The sequence below is a fragment of the Hydra vulgaris genome, chromosome 03 (genome assembly GCF_038396675.1).
Source record: "Hydra vulgaris chromosome 03, alternate assembly HydraT2T_AEP".
NCBI lineage: Eukaryota > Metazoa > Cnidaria > Hydrozoa > Anthoathecata > Hydridae > Hydra > Hydra vulgaris.
This window is the reverse complement of record NC_088922.1, coordinates 41,840,836-41,861,207: the sequence shown is the minus strand read 5'-3', so window position 1 is coordinate 41,861,207 and position 20,372 is coordinate 41,840,836. Positions and strand designations below refer to the sequence as shown.

Genomic DNA, 20,372 nt, shown 5'->3' with positions numbered 1-20,372 from the left:
CTACTTGCTCTTTGTGAGACTAATTTGAGTTCAGCTGTCTCATCTTGTGATCTTAGTGTTGATGGTTATCTTCCTTTAATTCATAAAAACTCCAATAGTCACATGCTTGGCCTGGGTACTACATTCATAATAATTGATCCATTTCACCATTCTTTTATGTGCTTTCATTTAGCACCACTTCACTCTACAGCTTTCTCTTTATTCTATATCGCTCTCCATTATCTCAAAACTGCACTCTCTTTGACATTATTTCTGATCAAATTGACCAAGCCCTTTCTCTTTATACTTCAGCCTATATTGTCTTTGTTGGTGACTTTAATGCTCATCACACTGAATGGCTTGGCTCTAGTGTCAGTGACTCTGCTGGCGTTAAGGCCCACAACTGGAGAGGCTAAGGCTATCTCTCTCAACATTTTAAAAGCTTTTAATAAAGTTTGACCATAAGAAGAAAGCTTATGGTGTACAGGTAACATCTTTAAAATTATTGAATCCTTCCTTACCAACTGTAGTATAAAATTTATCCTCAATGGACAACACTCTTCTTCATATACTGTAACTTCAGAAGTTTCTCAAGGTTCCATCCTTCGCCTTATACTTTTTTAAATTTACATTAATGATCTTCCAGATATTCTCACATCTAAGGTGACATTGTTACTACCATTGATACTACCATTTATTCTTGTCTTGATAAGTAGCCAACACTCTCTGATTGCTTGAAGGGAACTTGAAAAGGATCTCATTTCTGCTACAGCATGGGGCTTTCGCATGATCGTAATGTTGCTTCTCTTTCTCTTTTATATAAATAATATAATGGGCACTGCTCTAAAGAGCTTGCGTCTCTTGTGCCATCTACTAAAATTTATTCTCATGTTACTCTTCATTTTACTGTAACTGTTCCTAAGGATTTGAAAAATTTTTATTCATCTAGTTTTTTTCCTTGAACATCAGTCCTTTTAAATTCGCTTCCTTCATCTTGTTTTCCTGATTCATATACTTTGCAGCCTTTTAAGTTGTCTATCAATTGTTATCTTGCTTTATAAACAACTTTTCTCTTCCAGTAATCTAAAAGTGGTTGCTTGCAGCCTTGTTGGAAGTGAAGATGTTGGAAAAAAAAAAAAAATTAAAAATATATCATAGGTTTTAGAAATAATATATTTCTAAAAAAATTGTTTAAAAGGCAGTGTTTAAAATTAGTGACTTAATTGATTTTAATGACAAAGGAAGACTGTTCCAAGGTTTTATACTTTGGTATTTAATGTACTTTGGACCATATTTTACAGATGATTGATTTTGTACATGAAGATTATAGTTATTAGAAGATTAAAGTTGAACAACAACACCTTTCTCTTACAGTATAAAAATGTTTAATCTGCTGATAAAAATAGGTATTTTTGTTAATGATGAAAGACAAATTGATAATTTGATAGCTGAACAAGATCATTAATTTTTGTTTCAAATTTATTCTCAATTCCATTGAGATTTGATAGAAATTTGAAAGATGATTAGGGTTAAAATGATAGTGTTAAAAATATATTATTTTTAAAGCATTATTTTGTAAGTTGGATAATCTTAAAATTCTTGGGAGTGGATTTGTTCTCAAACCTGACATGCGTATCTAAGATGTGATCTAAAAATGGCATAGTATATATTGGTAAGTATTTCAAGATTAACATAATGAAGAATTTTAGCTAACATCCTGTTTGATCTACATAGTTTTATTGCTAAGTTCTTTAGGTGATGTAAAAAAGATAAATTTGAACCAATTTTGATTCCAAGATACACAATAACCAGATTGATTTTTGACAACTTTGTCTGAAATTTAGATATTACCTTGATTTAAATATGATAATTTCACTAGTATTTAGTGACTACAGTGGTCACACAATCACTAAATACTAGTTTTACTAGTATTTAGTGACTACAGTGGTCACACAATCACTAAATACTAGTTTTACTAGTATTTAGTGACTGTGACCAAAGTCATTCAATCAGATTGATTATGATTAATGTATTTGTTTATATTTTTTAACGATTTGTTGATTACAAACAAGTTGATGTCATCAGCAAAATGATAGGAAGTTGCATATTTTAGCAATAAACTAAAATCATTAATAAAAATAAGGAAAAGCAATGGCGCGAATAAAGAGCCTTGAGGTACACCTGTAGTACAATTTACTAAAGATGTATTACCATTAATAGAGAAAAATGGAAATCTATCACAAAGACATGAATTAAACTATTGGAGAGCAATTCATCTATTTCTACTTTACTTAAGAAGATAGAATCATCAACAGTGTCAAATGCTCTCTGTAGGTCAACAAACACACCACAAGCAAAAAGTTTATTGTTGAGAGCTTTTTTGATAGCCTCAGTAATTTCAATAAGTGCATGAGTTGTGGAATGCTTGTTGAAAAAAACCCATATTGGTGTTTATAACGATATTGATACTTATATAGAAAATTATATAGTCTGTTATGCATAGCTTTTTCAAATATTTTGCCTACTATTGAATGAATCAAAATTGGACAATAATTAGTGTGGTCCATTAGAAAGCACTTTTTATAAAGTAGAATAACTTTAGCTATTTTAAACACATCAGGAAAAATTCTTTTTTTAAATGACCTATTTATCATTTTGCAGAAAAGCTTAGAGATGATATAGGAAACAAGTTTGAGAAGAAATGTGAGAATACTATTAGAACCTAAACTTTTTTTATTTGGTAGATTTTTTATAATAAAAATGTATATAAAAACAAAGCGAGAAAATGATAAAATAAAAAAATTTAGTCATTAGCTAATTTTGCAATTATAACTTATTATGTTGAATTTCTCTAAGAGTCATTGGCATTAATGCACAATATAAAAGTTTGCAACTAAATAAAAACATTGCAACTAAAATAAAACTCAGTTTATTCATTTAAATTTAATCATTATTGCAACTCTGTTATTTTAAACTTAATTATTATTGCAAGATATTTATTTTTATATCTCTGAATAGTTAAGTACATATTAATTCTTCTACATTATATCTTCTTGGATGTTTCTTTGCAATATCGTCATCCTGTTTGTTTCATTTTCTGGCAGCGTAATATACAGTTCTTCGTCATTATCTGAGTATTCACCTAAATTGACATCAACTTTTAAAAGTCTCAGTTTTAAATGTGTTAGCACATTTTGCTTCTATTTTCTCAAAGATAAACCTGAGATGTTCCAGCCTTGTATAGAGTGTTGGATCAGCTATCCGAGGGCTTCACATATACTTTATCACCAAAATAAATTTATTATTTATCTTTTCACTTATCTTACTAGTATTTTGCATTTTATTTGCAGGTGCAGCATAGAACATACAACTATCTTTTGGAATGACGTTGTATCAACAAACTGAGTTGGTACTTGTCCACAATATTACTGATAGTCTAAAGTCGCCTTCTTATCAGCATATCATTTGAAGCTTTAGTTCTCAATCTGGATTATCAAGTAAGTGGACTGGTGACTCAATGAAATACTATTTTCAAATCAGTGTAAATATACAAAATATCCATTTTCTAATTAAGGCCTATGTTTAGTTCTTTTATTACTGTGTCAAGTTCCAACCTGCTTATATGTATTGTGTCATCTTTTCTAAATAAATAATTGTTTTTAATTATAAACTAGTCCTAGTACAAATGAACTAGCATCATTGCAAAGTGTTGGCTTATTATCCGTGATATTCTTAACTAACTTTGTAGGATTGTCATTCTAAATTCTGTTGACAATATTGTCACCATTTATCAACATAATTACATTTAAGTTTTTTTTATCTCATGTATTTGTCAGAGGACCTGTCATTTTTTTAACATGAAATGATCTGTACGCAACCATACATAAACTGGAAAATTCATATTTTTACTATAAAACGATATAGGCCTGGTCACTGATCTTGGAATTTAATTGAAATTGTTTAATTTAACTGTCTGTTCTCCAAAACTACATTTTCATTTTAAAACTACATCTTCATTTTTAACAAATTTTATTTGAATTGAGAATAATAATTAAAAAAAATTTATAAGCAAAGAAATATTAGACAAGAGTTTAGATATTCTTTACTAGAACTTAGAGTTGGGCCATTTTATTTTCTCGCAATTATTCTTTTTAAAAAAAGCTGTGAAATCATTATTTTCATATCGCATTTTTTTCCTTATCATTTTCCAGACAAAGTAAACCTGTGTTCTTTTTTCCCATAAAATAAATGCCACATGCAGAAATGGAGACTCCACCAAGAGCCACTATTCAATTTATATCTATTAAAAAATAAAAACCCAGAAGTTTAAAACCAACTAAAAATATTTTCACGCATTCTTTATTCCCATTAGGCATGGTAATTCGAGTTTGACTTGCACCTTTGCACCATTTTATTGTCTATTCACAGTTACCACACTGACATCTTTTTTTGATCACCTTCTTCAAACATTTGATCAAAGCATATTTAGTTAGGCAATTAAAAAACCATCTTTAATGTCTCCTTTAAAAATGATACAATAGGTATATCCAGAGATGATAAATCATCCAGAGGGACACTGCTGTCTAAGCATATTGTAGGTAAAACTACATTGTTTGTGTAACACGTGTAACTACAACTGATTGTTTATATAAAGAGCTAGTACAAACACTTACTCATAACATTAGCTTTTTGGACACATTTTTGATGTGTACATGCTCTTGACAAATGTAACATAGCACTTCACTGGTATCACACCTTCTCCCTAATCAATTGCTATTGTTCCTTTGTAAATGACAAAATGATTATCAAATCTGTTAAATCTTTTCTAATGTCATAAACATTGATGTCTTATATTGAAATCTGGCATCATTATCAATGACAAAATCTAGCAGAAGAAAAATGATTCAACTTTATACAGATTACTTTATACAGATTGGTATTTCATGAGTCATAATAAAATAGAATGTCTAAAAAAATATTTTAGTTACAGGTAAAGAAGGAGAACTACAGATACAACATTGTAAAGGAAAGTAATTGTGAACAACAAAGAAGTCAACTAAAGAAAAAAAAGAGTCAATTTGAAACAACTTAAAAAAAATAATAGCAATTAAAGCAATATTGAAAAAGATGAAGAAAAAAATAAAATAATTATAGCATTTTTATATATATTTTTAACTACCTTTCCTTGTCTTGCAATGATATCTATTAAAAAATGAGTTCTTGCATTATCAACAGTTGGTACAAGTATAGAAGAAAACTGAAGAGATGAATCAAATGGTAATGTGAACTCTTTAACCTAAGATATAAGAAAAATTTATAAACAATATAAACATTATACAGACAATGAACAAACAACAACTATTATATAATAAACTTTCAAACAAAAAACATAAAAATGACAAATAAATAGTAAACTAACATACATAAAAAACTACTATAATATATTAATAATAACATTATTAATATATAAACTATTTAAATATAAATTGTTATAAACAAATGAACTAAATACTCAACACAAATATATCAATGAAATTATTTATCTCAAAACTGAGATTATGGTATGATTAAAAAGTTCAGAGCCCCCTGGATTGCATACACTATGAGACACATTTTTTGAAAAAAAAAATTAATAAAAAAATAAAAAAAAACAATGCTGAAAAAGATTTAATTTTAAAAAGCCTTTGAAAAGCCTTAAACACGCTGAAATAATTTCCCTAAACTTAAATGAAACCATCCTTTCAAAAATTGAACAAGTTATTTTTTTTTTAAATAAAATTTAATATTTTGTTTCCAAAAAGTTTTACGTGTCTTGTGATTTTGTTATACCGCCTATATATTTCACATAAAAAGCAATTAAAAATTGAGGTCTGTGTGAAAACAGCATTAGTTCTGGAGATTTTTTTCAATGACATAGCAGCTGTTATTTTGACATGATTTCTCTGCTTAGCCTAAAAACTATTTATACTTATTTATTAAGCAACAAATATAAAGACGTTCACCTCTTGATTCCAATGCTTCCAAGAACCATCATTATCAATAAAGTATTCAAACATGGTTTCCTCTTCTTTTACAGGTGGGAGGTCAAGCACAGAGGAATAATTTTCATAAATAAATTCTTCTAACTATTAAGAAATATACATTTATTAAAACTATTTTATAATATATTAAAACTAAAAAAAAAGGTAAAAAATTTATATGCCTTTTTTCTGTCAATCAGCTCAAGTACAGCTCCCAAACTCCACATTATAGAAAACACAAAGAGCCTGTTTAAATACGCTTTATCAATTTGCTGGCTATCTTCTTTGGGCATTAATCCAATAAGAATATTAATTGCTTGGTTTATCTCATTGTGTTCCAGAATCTACACAAATATAACTATTGCAATGGCTCTTATTCATTTAATTTCTAATAATTCATTTTTTAAATATTAGTATAATATAACAGTAAAAAATATGAGTGTGTGTCTATATATATATATATATATATATATATATATATATATATATATATATATATATATATATATATATATATATATATATATATAAATTGTTTTGATAAATAACGACAAAAAAATTAATTACAAAAAATACTATGCAGTGTCCGCTTTGATGACATTAAAGTTGTTTGTAAAAAATTTATTTTCATGGCGACATTTTGATACAAGCTCATTTTTTTAATAATTTCAATTTTGATGTTATTATGTGACTTTTCAGTTAGACAAAGGTTACATAATTCCAAAAAGAGGCCTTTAAAAAAATATAGTATACTGCCGTAACATAAAAACTTCACCACAAGATAGCAGATTCAATTAGATTGGACTAACAAAGAATACTTTTAAAGACCATTGGTACAAACACAAAAACTCATTCCAATATGAAAGCAAAGCAAATTCAGCAGAGCTTTCCAAGTTTATGTGGGAAATTAAAAAATAGAGATATACAAATCCTATTATAACACGGAAAATTACCAATAAAGCGCAGCCATTTAAATCTGAAGGAAAATTATTAAACCTTTGTCTAACTGAAAAGTATCACTCGTCCTGCATTGTAGCATGGGCATACATACCAGAGTGGGTAGCCAACAAGCAAAAATCATCAATCTACCAGCTCCTACACCAAATTGAAAATATTATCTCTAGCAATACACATGATAAAAAACCTCTGATATATGTAACTGGTGACTTAAATGGTGCCAACACCAAAAACAAAAACAAAGCACATAAAAAACAACAAAAATTATCAATGATAAACCATGGATGACAATTAAGAAACTGATCCGAATCCGACAAAATCAGTACTACAGTAGCGATCTTGAGAAATGGAAAACTACATGCAAAATTACTAACCCAATAATATGGCACTGCAAAATACAATTCTATAGTGGCCTCACTAACAAAACCAGCACCTGGTGGAATGAAATTAATAAAATTAAAAAACCCTTAAAAATCTAATTCATTGCTACAGATTTAGCAAAGGAATTAAACAAAGGTTTTTACAGTGTCTGGAATGAATTGAAGCAGCTGGATATATCTTGCTTTATAATTAAATCAAGCCACCAAAATGTACCCTTACTTTTTACTAGAGGCATCATTTCAAATCTTTTAATAAAACTTAAAACAAGGATCACATGGACCCGACCAGATCTCCCCAAAACTACTCAAATGCGTTCGTCTTGAAATCTCCAATATTCTAAGTTTTCTGTTTAACCAGTGTTTGTCTCACTCATTTACGCCTTATCAATGAAAACTTGTAAACATAACACCTGTCGCTAAATTACTAAACCCAAGTAACTGGTCAGACTTCCGTCCAATTTCTCTCACATCCCACCTCTGCAAGACATTAGAATGAGTTGTCGCCAAATTTATTATCCACCATACTCACACCATCTTAGAAAACCACAAACAACATGGCTTCCAACCAGGTAAAAGCACCATGGATGCAATCACATGTGTCATAGAAGACTGGCATCTTGCTAAAGACAAAAAGAAAAATTTAATTGCTATATTTTTTGACTTTGCTAAAGCCTTTGACGTAGTTGATCACAAGCTTCTTCTTACCAAATAATCAATATACCTTCCTAAATGGCTTATTTCCTGGGTTGCATCGTACCTACAGACCAGATATCAGCAAATTTATACTAACGGCATAGCAACAGAATGGCAACCTGTGGAAGTTGAAGTCACCCAAGGCAGTGCACTTGGAACTGTTCTTTTTATACTTGATATAAACAATATATTTGACTGCAATACTAAACTGTACAAATTTGCTGATGACATGCTTGCATGCATTGTTGGATAGCCCACTTAACCATACCACAGAAAATTTACAACTAAGTTAATAACTGGTGTATCAAAAACAAAATGTTATTAAACATAACAAAATGCAAAATCATACATACAAAATTCAAGATATCAACTTCGGGTTCAAGATAGTTGAACCCAAAGTTGATATTTTGATGTATGTATGTATTTTTTATTACTATTTTGACATTATTTTTAAATAAACTTAATAAGTTCAAATGACCAGTATAAGAATTTCGTTAAAAAGTATACTAAAAAAAAGTAAAAAAAAAACAACAAAAATAACAAAGAACTATGGAGTTTTAATAGTTTTTAAAAAATGTATAAATTTTTAGTTTATATTTTCAATTATAAAACTTTTCAATTTAAAAACTTTTTAAAAATAAAATATAAGTTAATCTTTCCAACTACTTCTTCTAAAAATGAAAAGACTTTTTAATATGCAATACTTTTATTGTTGCATTAACTTAGTATGTTAAATAAAACTTAATCAAAACAAAAATAATAAAAACATGCATATTCAATAACTTAAATAACATCTTTTTCTATAAACTTACAATGTATATATATATATAATATATATAATATTATATATATATATATATATATATATATATATATATATATATATATATATATATATATATATATATATATATATATATATATATATACACATATATATACATATATATATACATATATATATAAATATATATACATATATATATACATATATATATATATATATACATATACATATATATATATCTATATATATATATATGTATATATATAATATATATATAAATGTATATATATATGTATATATATAATATATATATATATATATATATATATATATACATATATATATATATATAATATATATATATATATAAATGTATATATATATGTTTATATATAAACGTATATATGTAAATATATATATATATATATACATATATATATATATATGTATGCATATATATATATATATATATGTATACATATATATATATATATATATATATATATATATATATATGTATACATATATATATATATATATATATATATAAATATATATATATATATAAATATATATATATATGTATACATATATATATATATATATATATATATATATATATATATATATATATATATAAATATATATATATATGTATACATATATATATAATATATACATATATATATATATATATATATATATATATATATATATATATATATATATATATATATATATATATTATATATATATATATATGTATATGTATATATGTGTGTGTGTGTATATATATATATATATATATATATATATATATATATATATATATATATATATATATATATATATATATATACATATGTATATATATAAACATAAACTTTATTTATATATACATTAATTTAAAATTAAAAAATATTACTTTTATTTTAGAGACAAGATTTTGTTGGACATACAAGTGAAGATCAGCAAAATGAGTATTAAACAAAGCCTCAAAGATGTCTGATTGCAATGGTGAAAGTTGATTCAACCAGGCCTAAATTTGTAGACAAAAACTGCATATAATGAAATTTTCTTTTACTAATAATAGCTTAAAAAAGTTTACCTTAAGAACTGGCTTCCAATCTAAACCTGATGAACTCATGTAGACCATACCATTTCTTTGTAAAGCAAAATAAAGAAATTTAAATAAAATAAGATAAAAAAAAGTTAAACACAAGAAACTTCATAATTTATTACTTTTAGTAATCAAATAAATAAAAATATTTAAACCTGGAAACAGTAGCAGGTGAAGCATTGTCAATATTGTGGGGTTCAAAAACAATCTTACAGCATGGTGCCATTGGAATACGATCACCATTAGCTAAAGTTAATGTCTTATTGTCATCCAAAACAGAGTTGAGATTTTCAATCCATATTGTGTCAACAGGACCATCTAGCACAATCCAAACATTATCTCCCTAAAAGTCAAATAGGCAAAAAGGACTTTAATATCTCTGTTTTTTTAAAGTATTGCATAATGGAATATGCAAAAAGTTATTTGGTAAAAAATAAATAATTTTGTATAGGCTCTTTATTATATTGGTAAGCAACAAATAGAGTTTGTTGTGGTTATATATTTTATTGCAACAATATATCTCTGAAACCATTTCAGAATATGTGAACAATTAAACATTTAGTTGTTTAATGTCTTATCTACTTGATATACTTTTATTTTATATTTATAATGTTTTGCTATTTACTTGACATATTTTTATTTTTTTAATTTTTATGTTATTTAAATATTTTTCACTCTTAATTGTTATTAACAATTTATATAGATGTAACACTAACTTTTTTTTTAATATGTTTTAAATAAACAAAAATAAATTTAAAAAAAAACTACCTTTTTTAACTTTAAAGTTTTTCTCCACAAAGAAGAAAATATGCCATCAGTCCAATCATTTGTAGCAGCATCTAACCGCCCAAACATTTGTGGGGCTGTAATAGCTTTTGGATTCATTCTCATTTCACGATGTGGGATGCCACATAAACTTATTGATTTCATAAGAATTTGTATACAACTTGTTTTCCCAGCTCCTGAAGGTCCAAGTACCATCATTCCATGTCGAACAAGCTGGGTTTCATAAAGCTGAAAAAAAACAACTTTAAAAATAAATAAAACAGTTTTTTATAGGAATTGATTGAAAAGCAGAAAATAGTCAACCTGAATTATTTTGTCTACCCATGGTAAGTGGAAAATGAGCTTTGCATCAGAAGTACATTTTTGAATAGCATTTTTAATTTCTGGATAACCAACTTTCTCAACTATAAATCCCGGAAACAAATCATTAATGAGACTCATAAATAGTGGCTCATCTTCATCAATAAGCTTGCTTAAATTCATATCACGAAGAACTTGCATTAGAATCTTTTCTTCGCTATCCTAGAAATTTAGTACTTTTTTAAGAAAATTTTTTTTTCTTCATGCTAAGCTAATTTACTAAATTAAACCAACTTTTATCTTTTTCAGTTTTTAATATCTTTTTTTTAATATTTAAATAGAAAATAAAAAAGAGAAAGTAAAAAGGATAAAAAATAAAAGTAAAAATGAAATCAATTAGATTTTTAAATATGTATTTTGTATTTAATGTATTTTGTATAAAAAAATGATGTATTTTGTATTTAAAAAAATAATTGACATTCACCACTTTCACCTACTCTAAATAAAAATTAAAAAATACTTAACAGGAACTACTAAAAACTAACAATAAAAAAAGAATTTAACTACTTGCAAATATTAGTGACTATGTATAAATATGAGAGATTACTTGCAAATTTTGTAATTTCATTTATTTAGTTGCATTTCAATTTCATTTATTTAGTTACATTTCAATTTACAATAGCTACTTAGTCACACCTTCTGCTACATTTAGTTACTCACAATACCTAGTAACTCCTTAGTTAAAGTTAGAATTATAATACTTATTACTTATATTTATACATATTATTTACCTTATTGTTATTATTGTTGTTATTATTGTTATTATTATTATTAATATTATTATTATTATATCTAACTAATATTTAAAATACTTAGCCATTATTTAGTTACATTTGGCTTGTATTTAATTTTAGAAAGAGTAAATAATTTTAAATAAAAAACATCAGACTATGATTCTAAACTTTTTTTCTTTTTGAAATTTGTTTATTTTTACGACATTTCTAAGGTTTATATATACTTTCTTTATTCAAGCTAGATAAAGAAAAAAAACATAAAAGAAAAAATATCATTGTATTAACTTTTAATGTTTTTTCTCAAAATTAAAAGTAATAATAAGAATAATTTGGTTTCAAAACAATCTGACATAAGTTAACTAGAAGAATTAATTATCACACAATGGTTCTAATATTCTATTACGGAACACATCAAAAATAATATTATTCATTTTTATGTGGAATATTTAGCCACAAGCAACAATTGTTTAACTAGAATTGAGCTGGAATCATTATACATCTAAAAATTTTAAAATGTTCTGATTAGTGGTTGTATGGAACCAAGTTAGCAATTTTTTCTAGAATAGCTTTCTAGCACTTTTGTTTGTTTTTATTGATGTACTCATGTGTAACATTGTAATATATAGTTATGTTCATACACAAATTATTCACACTTGATAAAGACTTTGTCAAAACTTGTTGTGTGTAAATAAATATATATTTTATTAGCTAATATACAACCTTAACTTAAAATTATTAACAAAAGCCTATAAAACACTAGAATAAATTTAAATTAATAAAATCACACACAAAAACATTTACATTTGGGTTGATTCGCTTTGCTGCACCAAGTGTTCGCAACACTGATAAAATATTTCGTAAACCGAAATCATAATGAACTTGTTTTGATAACTGTTGATCACATAGATTATATAACATAAAAAACTTTCTTGACAGTACAATATTTTGAATAAAACCACACGAAGCAAGTTTTACACGTATAATAATTTGTCGATCAGGTACCATCATAGCAACTGTTCGAAACTGCACTTTTAAATTTTCTGGTAATTCCTGACGACCAGCATATCCAGGATTCTGATTGTAAAAATTAAAATTGAAATTTAATTAATTTGTTATAAAATATAAAAACAGACAAGAATTTTTTTTTTTTCTTTTCAAGAACAAGTGAACTTTTAAAATATCTTTACTGGTTTTACATTTTTATGAGCTGTTAAATGTCCTCCTATTCTGTTTATATATATATATATATATATATATATATATATATATATATATATATATATATATATATATATATATATATATATATATATATATATATATATATATATATATATATATATATATATATATATATGTATGTATGTATATATTGGTTTAATATTGTATAAAAATACAAATTTCTCAATCATAGAAAAGACAAATTTAGAAATTTAATTTAAAATTTTAAAATAGAGCGTTATTTAATGTTAAAATTGAAAAAAAAAATTTATGGAACTTAAAGTTTCATGCCTTGTCCATAATAAGCATACTTTATGTTCAGATTTAAAAACTTAATAAAAAAAAAAAAGATTTAAAAAACAGACGCTACAAGTTATTAGGCTGCCTGCCCAAACTGAAACCTTCAGTTTATGTATGTACATTCATGGACTACTGTTATTATACGGCCTAATTTGTTGCATTTACTGTAAAAAATTAAGAGGCCAGTTTTTTTACGGTTTATTTCTAAATTTTAAATTATGTATGAAAGGTTTATTAACAACAACAACAATAACAATATATTTACCAGTGAATACTATACAAAGGTGTTTAATAAAATATTGAATTAATATTGCAACAATTACTATATAAATATTTGCTTGCATGCATTGGTTTATGCTTTTATAATCATTTAATATGTAATATATATTCTGAACTGATTATTCTGTGAATGTATTCTGACTGATTGCCTGTTTCATTATATTCCTATAGAGAGTGGAGTAATGAAATAGACACACAGACAGTCTATTATTATTACTGTATATCGAACTGCTTTTTTATGCGATGTTATATAAGTAGAGATAATTCCAATAATAAATGTAAGTGAACTTTATATTTAAAAATAACTGTGTTACATTTTTTTGATTTGTTTTAGTAATAAAATGGTTAATAGATGTGTTTTTACAAACTGTAAAACTGGTTACTCTAATGGTCTAAAAAAGTCAACATTTCATTTTTCTAAAGAGTTTGATTTACGAGAACAATGGACATACTTTGTTAATAGAAAAGGTTCCATCAAAATATTCAGCTATTTAATTTTATTAATTTTATAATTATTATAAATTTCTAATTTATTAATTACGGAAAAAGATGCACCTTGAAATGGAATCTTCTTCCAGTTCCAACTATTCAAACCGATAAAATAAGTGGATCGTCGACTCTAAGGGTTCCAAAGTTGCCCCGAAAAGAACCAACTTTGAGATATTTAGGAAAAGATGAGTTTGAAGATTTTCAAAGTGTTGATAAAATAATTAATCTTGATTCTTTGACAGAACAACATTCTCCACCAGGCTTTACATTTAAAAAAGTTCATAATTGTGTTGTTTATTACAAACTATGTTTTGATAAAAAAATCAGGCATACCAACTGTTTTTGAGTCAATAACTGTAAATAAAGATCTTTATGTTTCATTGTCATATAAAGGCTATCATATTTCTTTTCCTGAATGGTTTCGTAGTGGTTTCGTAATTGCAAATTAACAAACTGTAGTATGTTAGAAAATTTTCCTTTCTATATTAGAAATAAAGCCAATGATATGAATTCAATTTTGACAGAGTTAAATGAAATTAGATACTATTCTCCTCAAGGCAGACCTCCATATTCTGCATCCATTATATGTTATGCGCTAATTTTACGTCACACTTCAGCACAGTCATATAAGTTATTGTTAGAACAACTACCTTTACCATCTTTTAGTTTACTTAGAAAAATCCAAAGTGGTGATAAAAATGCGTATAAAGCTATAACAGTTTTGTTACAAAAACATTGTGTATCAAGTGATTGTGTGCTTTTTGTGGATGTATCTGCAGAAATCAGCCCAATATCAAAGTGGGAATTATATTGGCAAAGGTTCAGAAAGTAATCTTTATAAAGGTGTTGTTGTTTTTATGATTGCAGGGCTTCAAAAAGCTATTCCTTACGTTGTGAGATCATCACCTGGAATTTGCACAATAGGATCATAGTTGAAAAAAGAAATTGATGAGTGCATTGCACCAATCAGGTTTTAAAGTAAGAGCTATTTTTACAGATAATCATTCTACCAATGTTAATGCATTTTCAGAGTTACATAAATCATATACTGGAGATGGAAAACTATTTATTTATCATCCAGCTTATAATGGAGTTTTAAAAACATATCTATTATATGATATAATCCATTTAATAAAAAATGTTAGGAATAACTTGCTGAATGGAAAAAAATGTTTTTCCTTCTTTTTCGTTTGATTTCTTCAGAGAAGAAGTTGAACTTCCAGCTGGTTTTATTACACTCAAACAATACACAAAATGTTAACCTTGCATAAGCAATTTTTGATGAAACAACCACAGCTGCAATACTAAGTTATTTTCCTGAAAGAAATGATGCAGCACAATTTTTATCATTGTTTCATAAGTTATTTATCACACTTAATTCAAAGCAGATGTTTAATACATCCAATCAGCTCAGCAATGCTGCTGTAAAAGGAGATAAAAAACCCACATTTTATAGAGAAATAGCAAATTGGATTGAAATTTGGTCAATGTGTGAATATTTTACTTTAACCAAACAAACTTCTCATACTCTTATCACAACATTATGTGCAACTGCATCTCTTATTGATGATTTGCTTGAAGAAAGCTATACATTACTTACTACATGGTTACAAAGTGATCTTTTGGAGCTACGCTTTAGTAAGTATAGACAAATAAGCGGTGGTCAACTTCTTGTAAGTCTTTTAGAAGTTTGCATCAGTGAAAAGATTTTGGCAGTAAGAAGTCTTCTAAAGGAAGATATTAATTTCTGGGATAAAAACATTTATCAAACATTTGAATACTCTACATTAGAAAACATTATGCAAGATATTGCATTGTTGTCTTCAGAGATATTTGAGTGTCAGCTTTCTGAAGATAGCATGGAAATTGCTGTTACTATAGCAGGCTACATTGCTAAAAAATTGAAAAAAAGATTTAAATGTCTATCTTGTGGTCAAAAAATGGTTTCTACTGACCAAGATGTTTTTAATAACGAATATCTGAAAATAATATCCAGACGTGGACTTATATTTCCAAGTCAATCTTTGTCTGATTTTATTTGTCATCTTTTTAGTATTCTAGATATTATTTCTCCTATTCTAATCAAACATTGCAGTTATTCTTTATCAATTAAAAGTTTTGCAGAACAAATTTTTAAGATTCATTATAGCAGTGTTGATTTTACATGCGAGAATCACCAAGAATGAGGAATTAAATATGGATCTCGAATTGATATTAATATTTTTTATAATAATTTACAAAAAGAAACTACAGATTCTGTAAGAAAAGATCAGGTAAAAGAGTTTAAAAAATAACAAAGAACTGATAGCTAATGCTAATAAAAGATTTTTTCTCAAATCCTTAATACATATAAAATTACAAACCTTTGTTTTTATTTCCTCATAAGAGTTGTAAGTAGTCTTTGCAATATGTAAGTTTGTTTTAGTAGCATTTTGATACATAGCTATTTGAAAGCCTGTTTCAGTATTTCATATGTTTTTGGAATATACTGAAACATGGAATCAGTTAGCGAAAAATATTGTATAGCATAATGTAATTACATGATGATAATCTCAAGTATTCCTCGACCATCTTAATAAAATAAACATTTCTCATAAAAAAACTGGCCTCTTAATTTTTTACGGAAAATGCAACAAATCAGGCCGTATAATAACAGTAGGCCATGATACACTCCACTTGCAGCTATATCAAAAGCTATATTTTACAGCTACAATTTGATTTTGCCTGGCTTTGCCTATCCCTAAATAAACCAGTTGATAAAACAATATTAAAAAAATGAGAAAATAAAAGTAAGAAATTTCATCAGTTTCTTCAATTATTTTAATGGTTACCATTTTTAATGGTTTTTATTTGAAGTAATCCAGATTGTGATATTAGAAATAAAAAAAAGTGAAACACACAAATATAAAAAATGTCATGAATAAACTATAATTTAGCTTTATAAAAAATATTCAAATGTTTCCTTACCATTGTTAAAAACAAACCAAACTCAGAATTAAGTTTGACAATATCACCATCAGAAAAGACAAAATCATTTTTATGCTCTTTTTTGGCACTCAAAACAATATAAATCTGCTGGGCAGCAACAGAAAGAACAGGCAATTCTATACGATTAAATTCATCGAAGCACCCCCAGCTACCAGATTGAGCAAGTCCTTTGAATATTCTTCCTAACCCTCTATAATCCATTTGGTCTGAACAATTAAACACAACAACATATTTTCCAAGTGCTTTACCCATATCCTGCATAACAATAAAATATATAATGTGATTTGCATGCTTTTTTTTTAATTAATTTTTTAAAACTATTTTTAATTTATTGTAAACTAATACTTACAAATAGTTTTATGAAAGTAAATTAGAAATATAAAAATAACGCTAATTTTATAGCATGATATCAATATTAGGGTTATTCCATGTCAATTGACCCAAGCCATGTCGCCATAGCCATACATCTAAGATTTTGCTGATTTTTATACAGTTGAGAGTACTTAGTAAAATAAAAATTTCTTGAAAATTTTAGCCTCTGGCTCCAAGAAGATCCTAAAATATGAAAGAAATCAGCAATCGCGATTTCTTTTAATTAAAAAAATTCACAATCTTGAATTCCCATCTGACTGCTGCAATTGCTTAATTGAACATTTGACGCGGTTTCTTTAATTTAGTAAAATCCATATGTTATGTAATAAAGATATTTGCTATTATTTGTAAGGACAATGTTGGATGTTTGCATGTTAATGATGTTATATAATGTTTGCATGTTGACGATGATGATGTTAGATAATGTTTGCATGTTGACGATGTTAGATAATATTGCATGTTGACGATGATATATAATGTTTTCATGTTGATAACGTTAGATAATGTTTGCATGATGATGATGATGATGATGATGATGATGATGTTAGATAATGTTTGGATGCTATTATGCAAAATACTAATATAATTTTAAAGTTTAACATTTCAAATCAGATAATTCAAAAACTTAATTCGTAAAAGAATAAATAAAATGAATAAAAAATTATTTGTTGATCATTTAAAGAATATAGTTAGTAAAAAAAAAAGTTCAAGGCCCATGTGGGATTCCCACATAGTCTCTGGGGCCACTGCAGATTATTAAAATTTTGTCATCTGTTAATCCAGATCTTCAAATTTATTTTTCTCTGGCATCTTCTCTGTAATAATCAAATCTCTTTAAATCAGTGTTTCTACAATAGTTTAGTTTATGATATTTTTTGATAGTTTTTTCATAATCACACGAATCCATTCTTACTGTAAAACTAAATACTAAGTTGCATTTCACATTAAATTAAAAATGAGAAATAATTTGTAATTAATATAATCAAAGCAACTTAAACACCATGGTAATGGAAAACTAAACAGTGACTGATTTCTTTTATCTTTTTTTGAATGTAAAAGATAATCTTTTGTTTCTTTAACAAGGTTGTTTAATTGTAATTAATTTGTTTATGTTAAATATTTTAATGATGAATTTAATATGTAATAAATTTCTTATATACTAGTGTAATGACAGAATGTTTTTTTGTTACTGTTGATAGTTCTTGAAAACAACTTGATGTTAAAATTTTAGAATTAAATATCAATTAAAATAATGATCTTAAAATGTGATAATTTTCTTTTTTATTGATGTAATGGCAGAATATTTTTTTTTTTACTGTCGGATTTTAGTTAATTAAACAACTTGATGTTAACATTTTAGTATTAAAAATTATACTTTTTTCAATTTTAAAATTATTTCAAGTTTAAAATTATCTAATCTAAAACTCTTTTAAAATCATTATTTTTGATGGATCACTGTTTTTAATCTGTATACTTGCAAATCAAAGTTCTTATAAACATATGAACTTTCTTAAAATAATTTAAGAAAGATCATCAACCAAATAGAACAAGTATTAGGCAAAAAAATTTTTGAAGACAGTTTTCAAAGTTATCTTTATTTTTTTTAAATTGAAAGAAATTTTTTTTTTTTGAGTAATTTACTTTCTTGGCCAATTGACATGGAATTACCAATTATACAAATTTAATATATTCAATACTCCCCTATTGTCCAATATAAACATGCCAATATGGCACAAATATTAGCATTCTATTATTGAACAAACAGTATTGAAGCAATAGTGCATACTAATACTTGCCAATATTTGTATGCAAATATTGGCACAATATTGTTTACCATTATTGGGATTATTAAAAACTATTTAATAATCCCAATAATGGTAAACAATATTGCGCCAATATTAGCATACAAATATTGGCAAGTATTAGTATGTGATATTGCTCCAACATTTTGTTCGTCCAATAATAAAATGCTAAGATTTGTGCTGTATTGGCATGCTTACATTGGACATTTCCATTTTAAGTTTTTATAAACCCAAGTAAAAATGTATATAAAATGTCAAGCAATATTTTGGTTTTTTAAAGTTAATTTGCTGTAATAAAATGATACTTATATGTTTATTTAAAATTTTTGTATTGATAGTAAGTATAAACAAACGTCATCAGCAATGTTGACTGCGTTTATACTAATACATTAGTTAGGTAATCTAATTAATAGTATAAATTGCACATTCTAACATCTAGTACAATTATCTGTCCGCTTTCTCTATGCTTTCATTCTAACTCGACTACTTCTGACTTTCACTTTCTTTATTCTTCCTAAACTCACTCTTCAAAGTCAGCAAAGCGGGTGATGATGCTCTTTAGTGAGCTGAAATTGTCTTTGCTGGCTTGGGTATGTGGTCTCTAATGGCAATTAGCCACAGGAGGATAAACCACAATACCCTATATGTTTATTTAAAATTTGTATGGAATCCTATACTTTTGACAGTGCTTGTGTATTGTATGAGCATGTATGTATTTACTGTATTCAATATAAATAAACTGTGTTAAACTAGAAGCGTTATTTAAATTATTATGATAAAAAAAAAATGTTGGCATTATATTGCAGTTTATATATTGTCAATATTGTAAGTTGATAGTGGCTATATATATTATCAAAATGTAAACATTTGTTATTGATGCAATATTGTTAACATTATTTAGCCAATATTGATATAAATATTGTAACAATATTGCACCAATGTTGCTTGCTACTAAGATCATAAACTATTACAATTTTTTAAAATCATACAAACTGCTTTACTTGTTATATAATTGTAATGTAACACTAACTGTTTCAAAAAACATAGAGTGCTGATCAGAATAAAAATGTTTGAACAAAATAAAATTGAACAAAACCCATTAAAC

General features: G+C 26.2%; 1 protein-coding gene across 3 annotated transcripts in view; it reads right to left on the bottom strand.

The window, feature by feature from the left end:
• The window catches only part of LOC100209217 (dynein axonemal heavy chain 5), a 132,397-nt gene that overhangs the window by 23,155 nt on the left and 88,870 nt on the right, over nucleotides 1-20,372 (bottom strand). For all 3 annotated transcript variants that reach the window (XM_065793250.1, XM_065793249.1, XM_065793251.1), the window contains 10 exons: nucleotides 17,073-17,348; nucleotides 12,618-12,890; nucleotides 11,026-11,244; nucleotides 10,705-10,950; nucleotides 10,092-10,279; nucleotides 9,925-9,979; nucleotides 9,742-9,855; nucleotides 6,182-6,343; nucleotides 5,982-6,104; nucleotides 5,159-5,275 (listed from right to left, as the gene is read on the bottom strand). In XM_065793250.1, coding sequence (XP_065649322.1) covers nucleotides 5,159-5,275; nucleotides 5,982-6,104; nucleotides 6,182-6,343; nucleotides 9,742-9,855; nucleotides 9,925-9,979; nucleotides 10,092-10,279; nucleotides 10,705-10,950; nucleotides 11,026-11,244; nucleotides 12,618-12,890; nucleotides 17,073-17,348 — 1,773 coding nt within the window. The remainder of the gene's footprint in view (nucleotides 1-5,158; nucleotides 5,276-5,981; nucleotides 6,105-6,181; nucleotides 6,344-9,741; nucleotides 9,856-9,924; nucleotides 9,980-10,091; nucleotides 10,280-10,704; nucleotides 10,951-11,025; nucleotides 11,245-12,617; nucleotides 12,891-17,072; nucleotides 17,349-20,372) is intronic.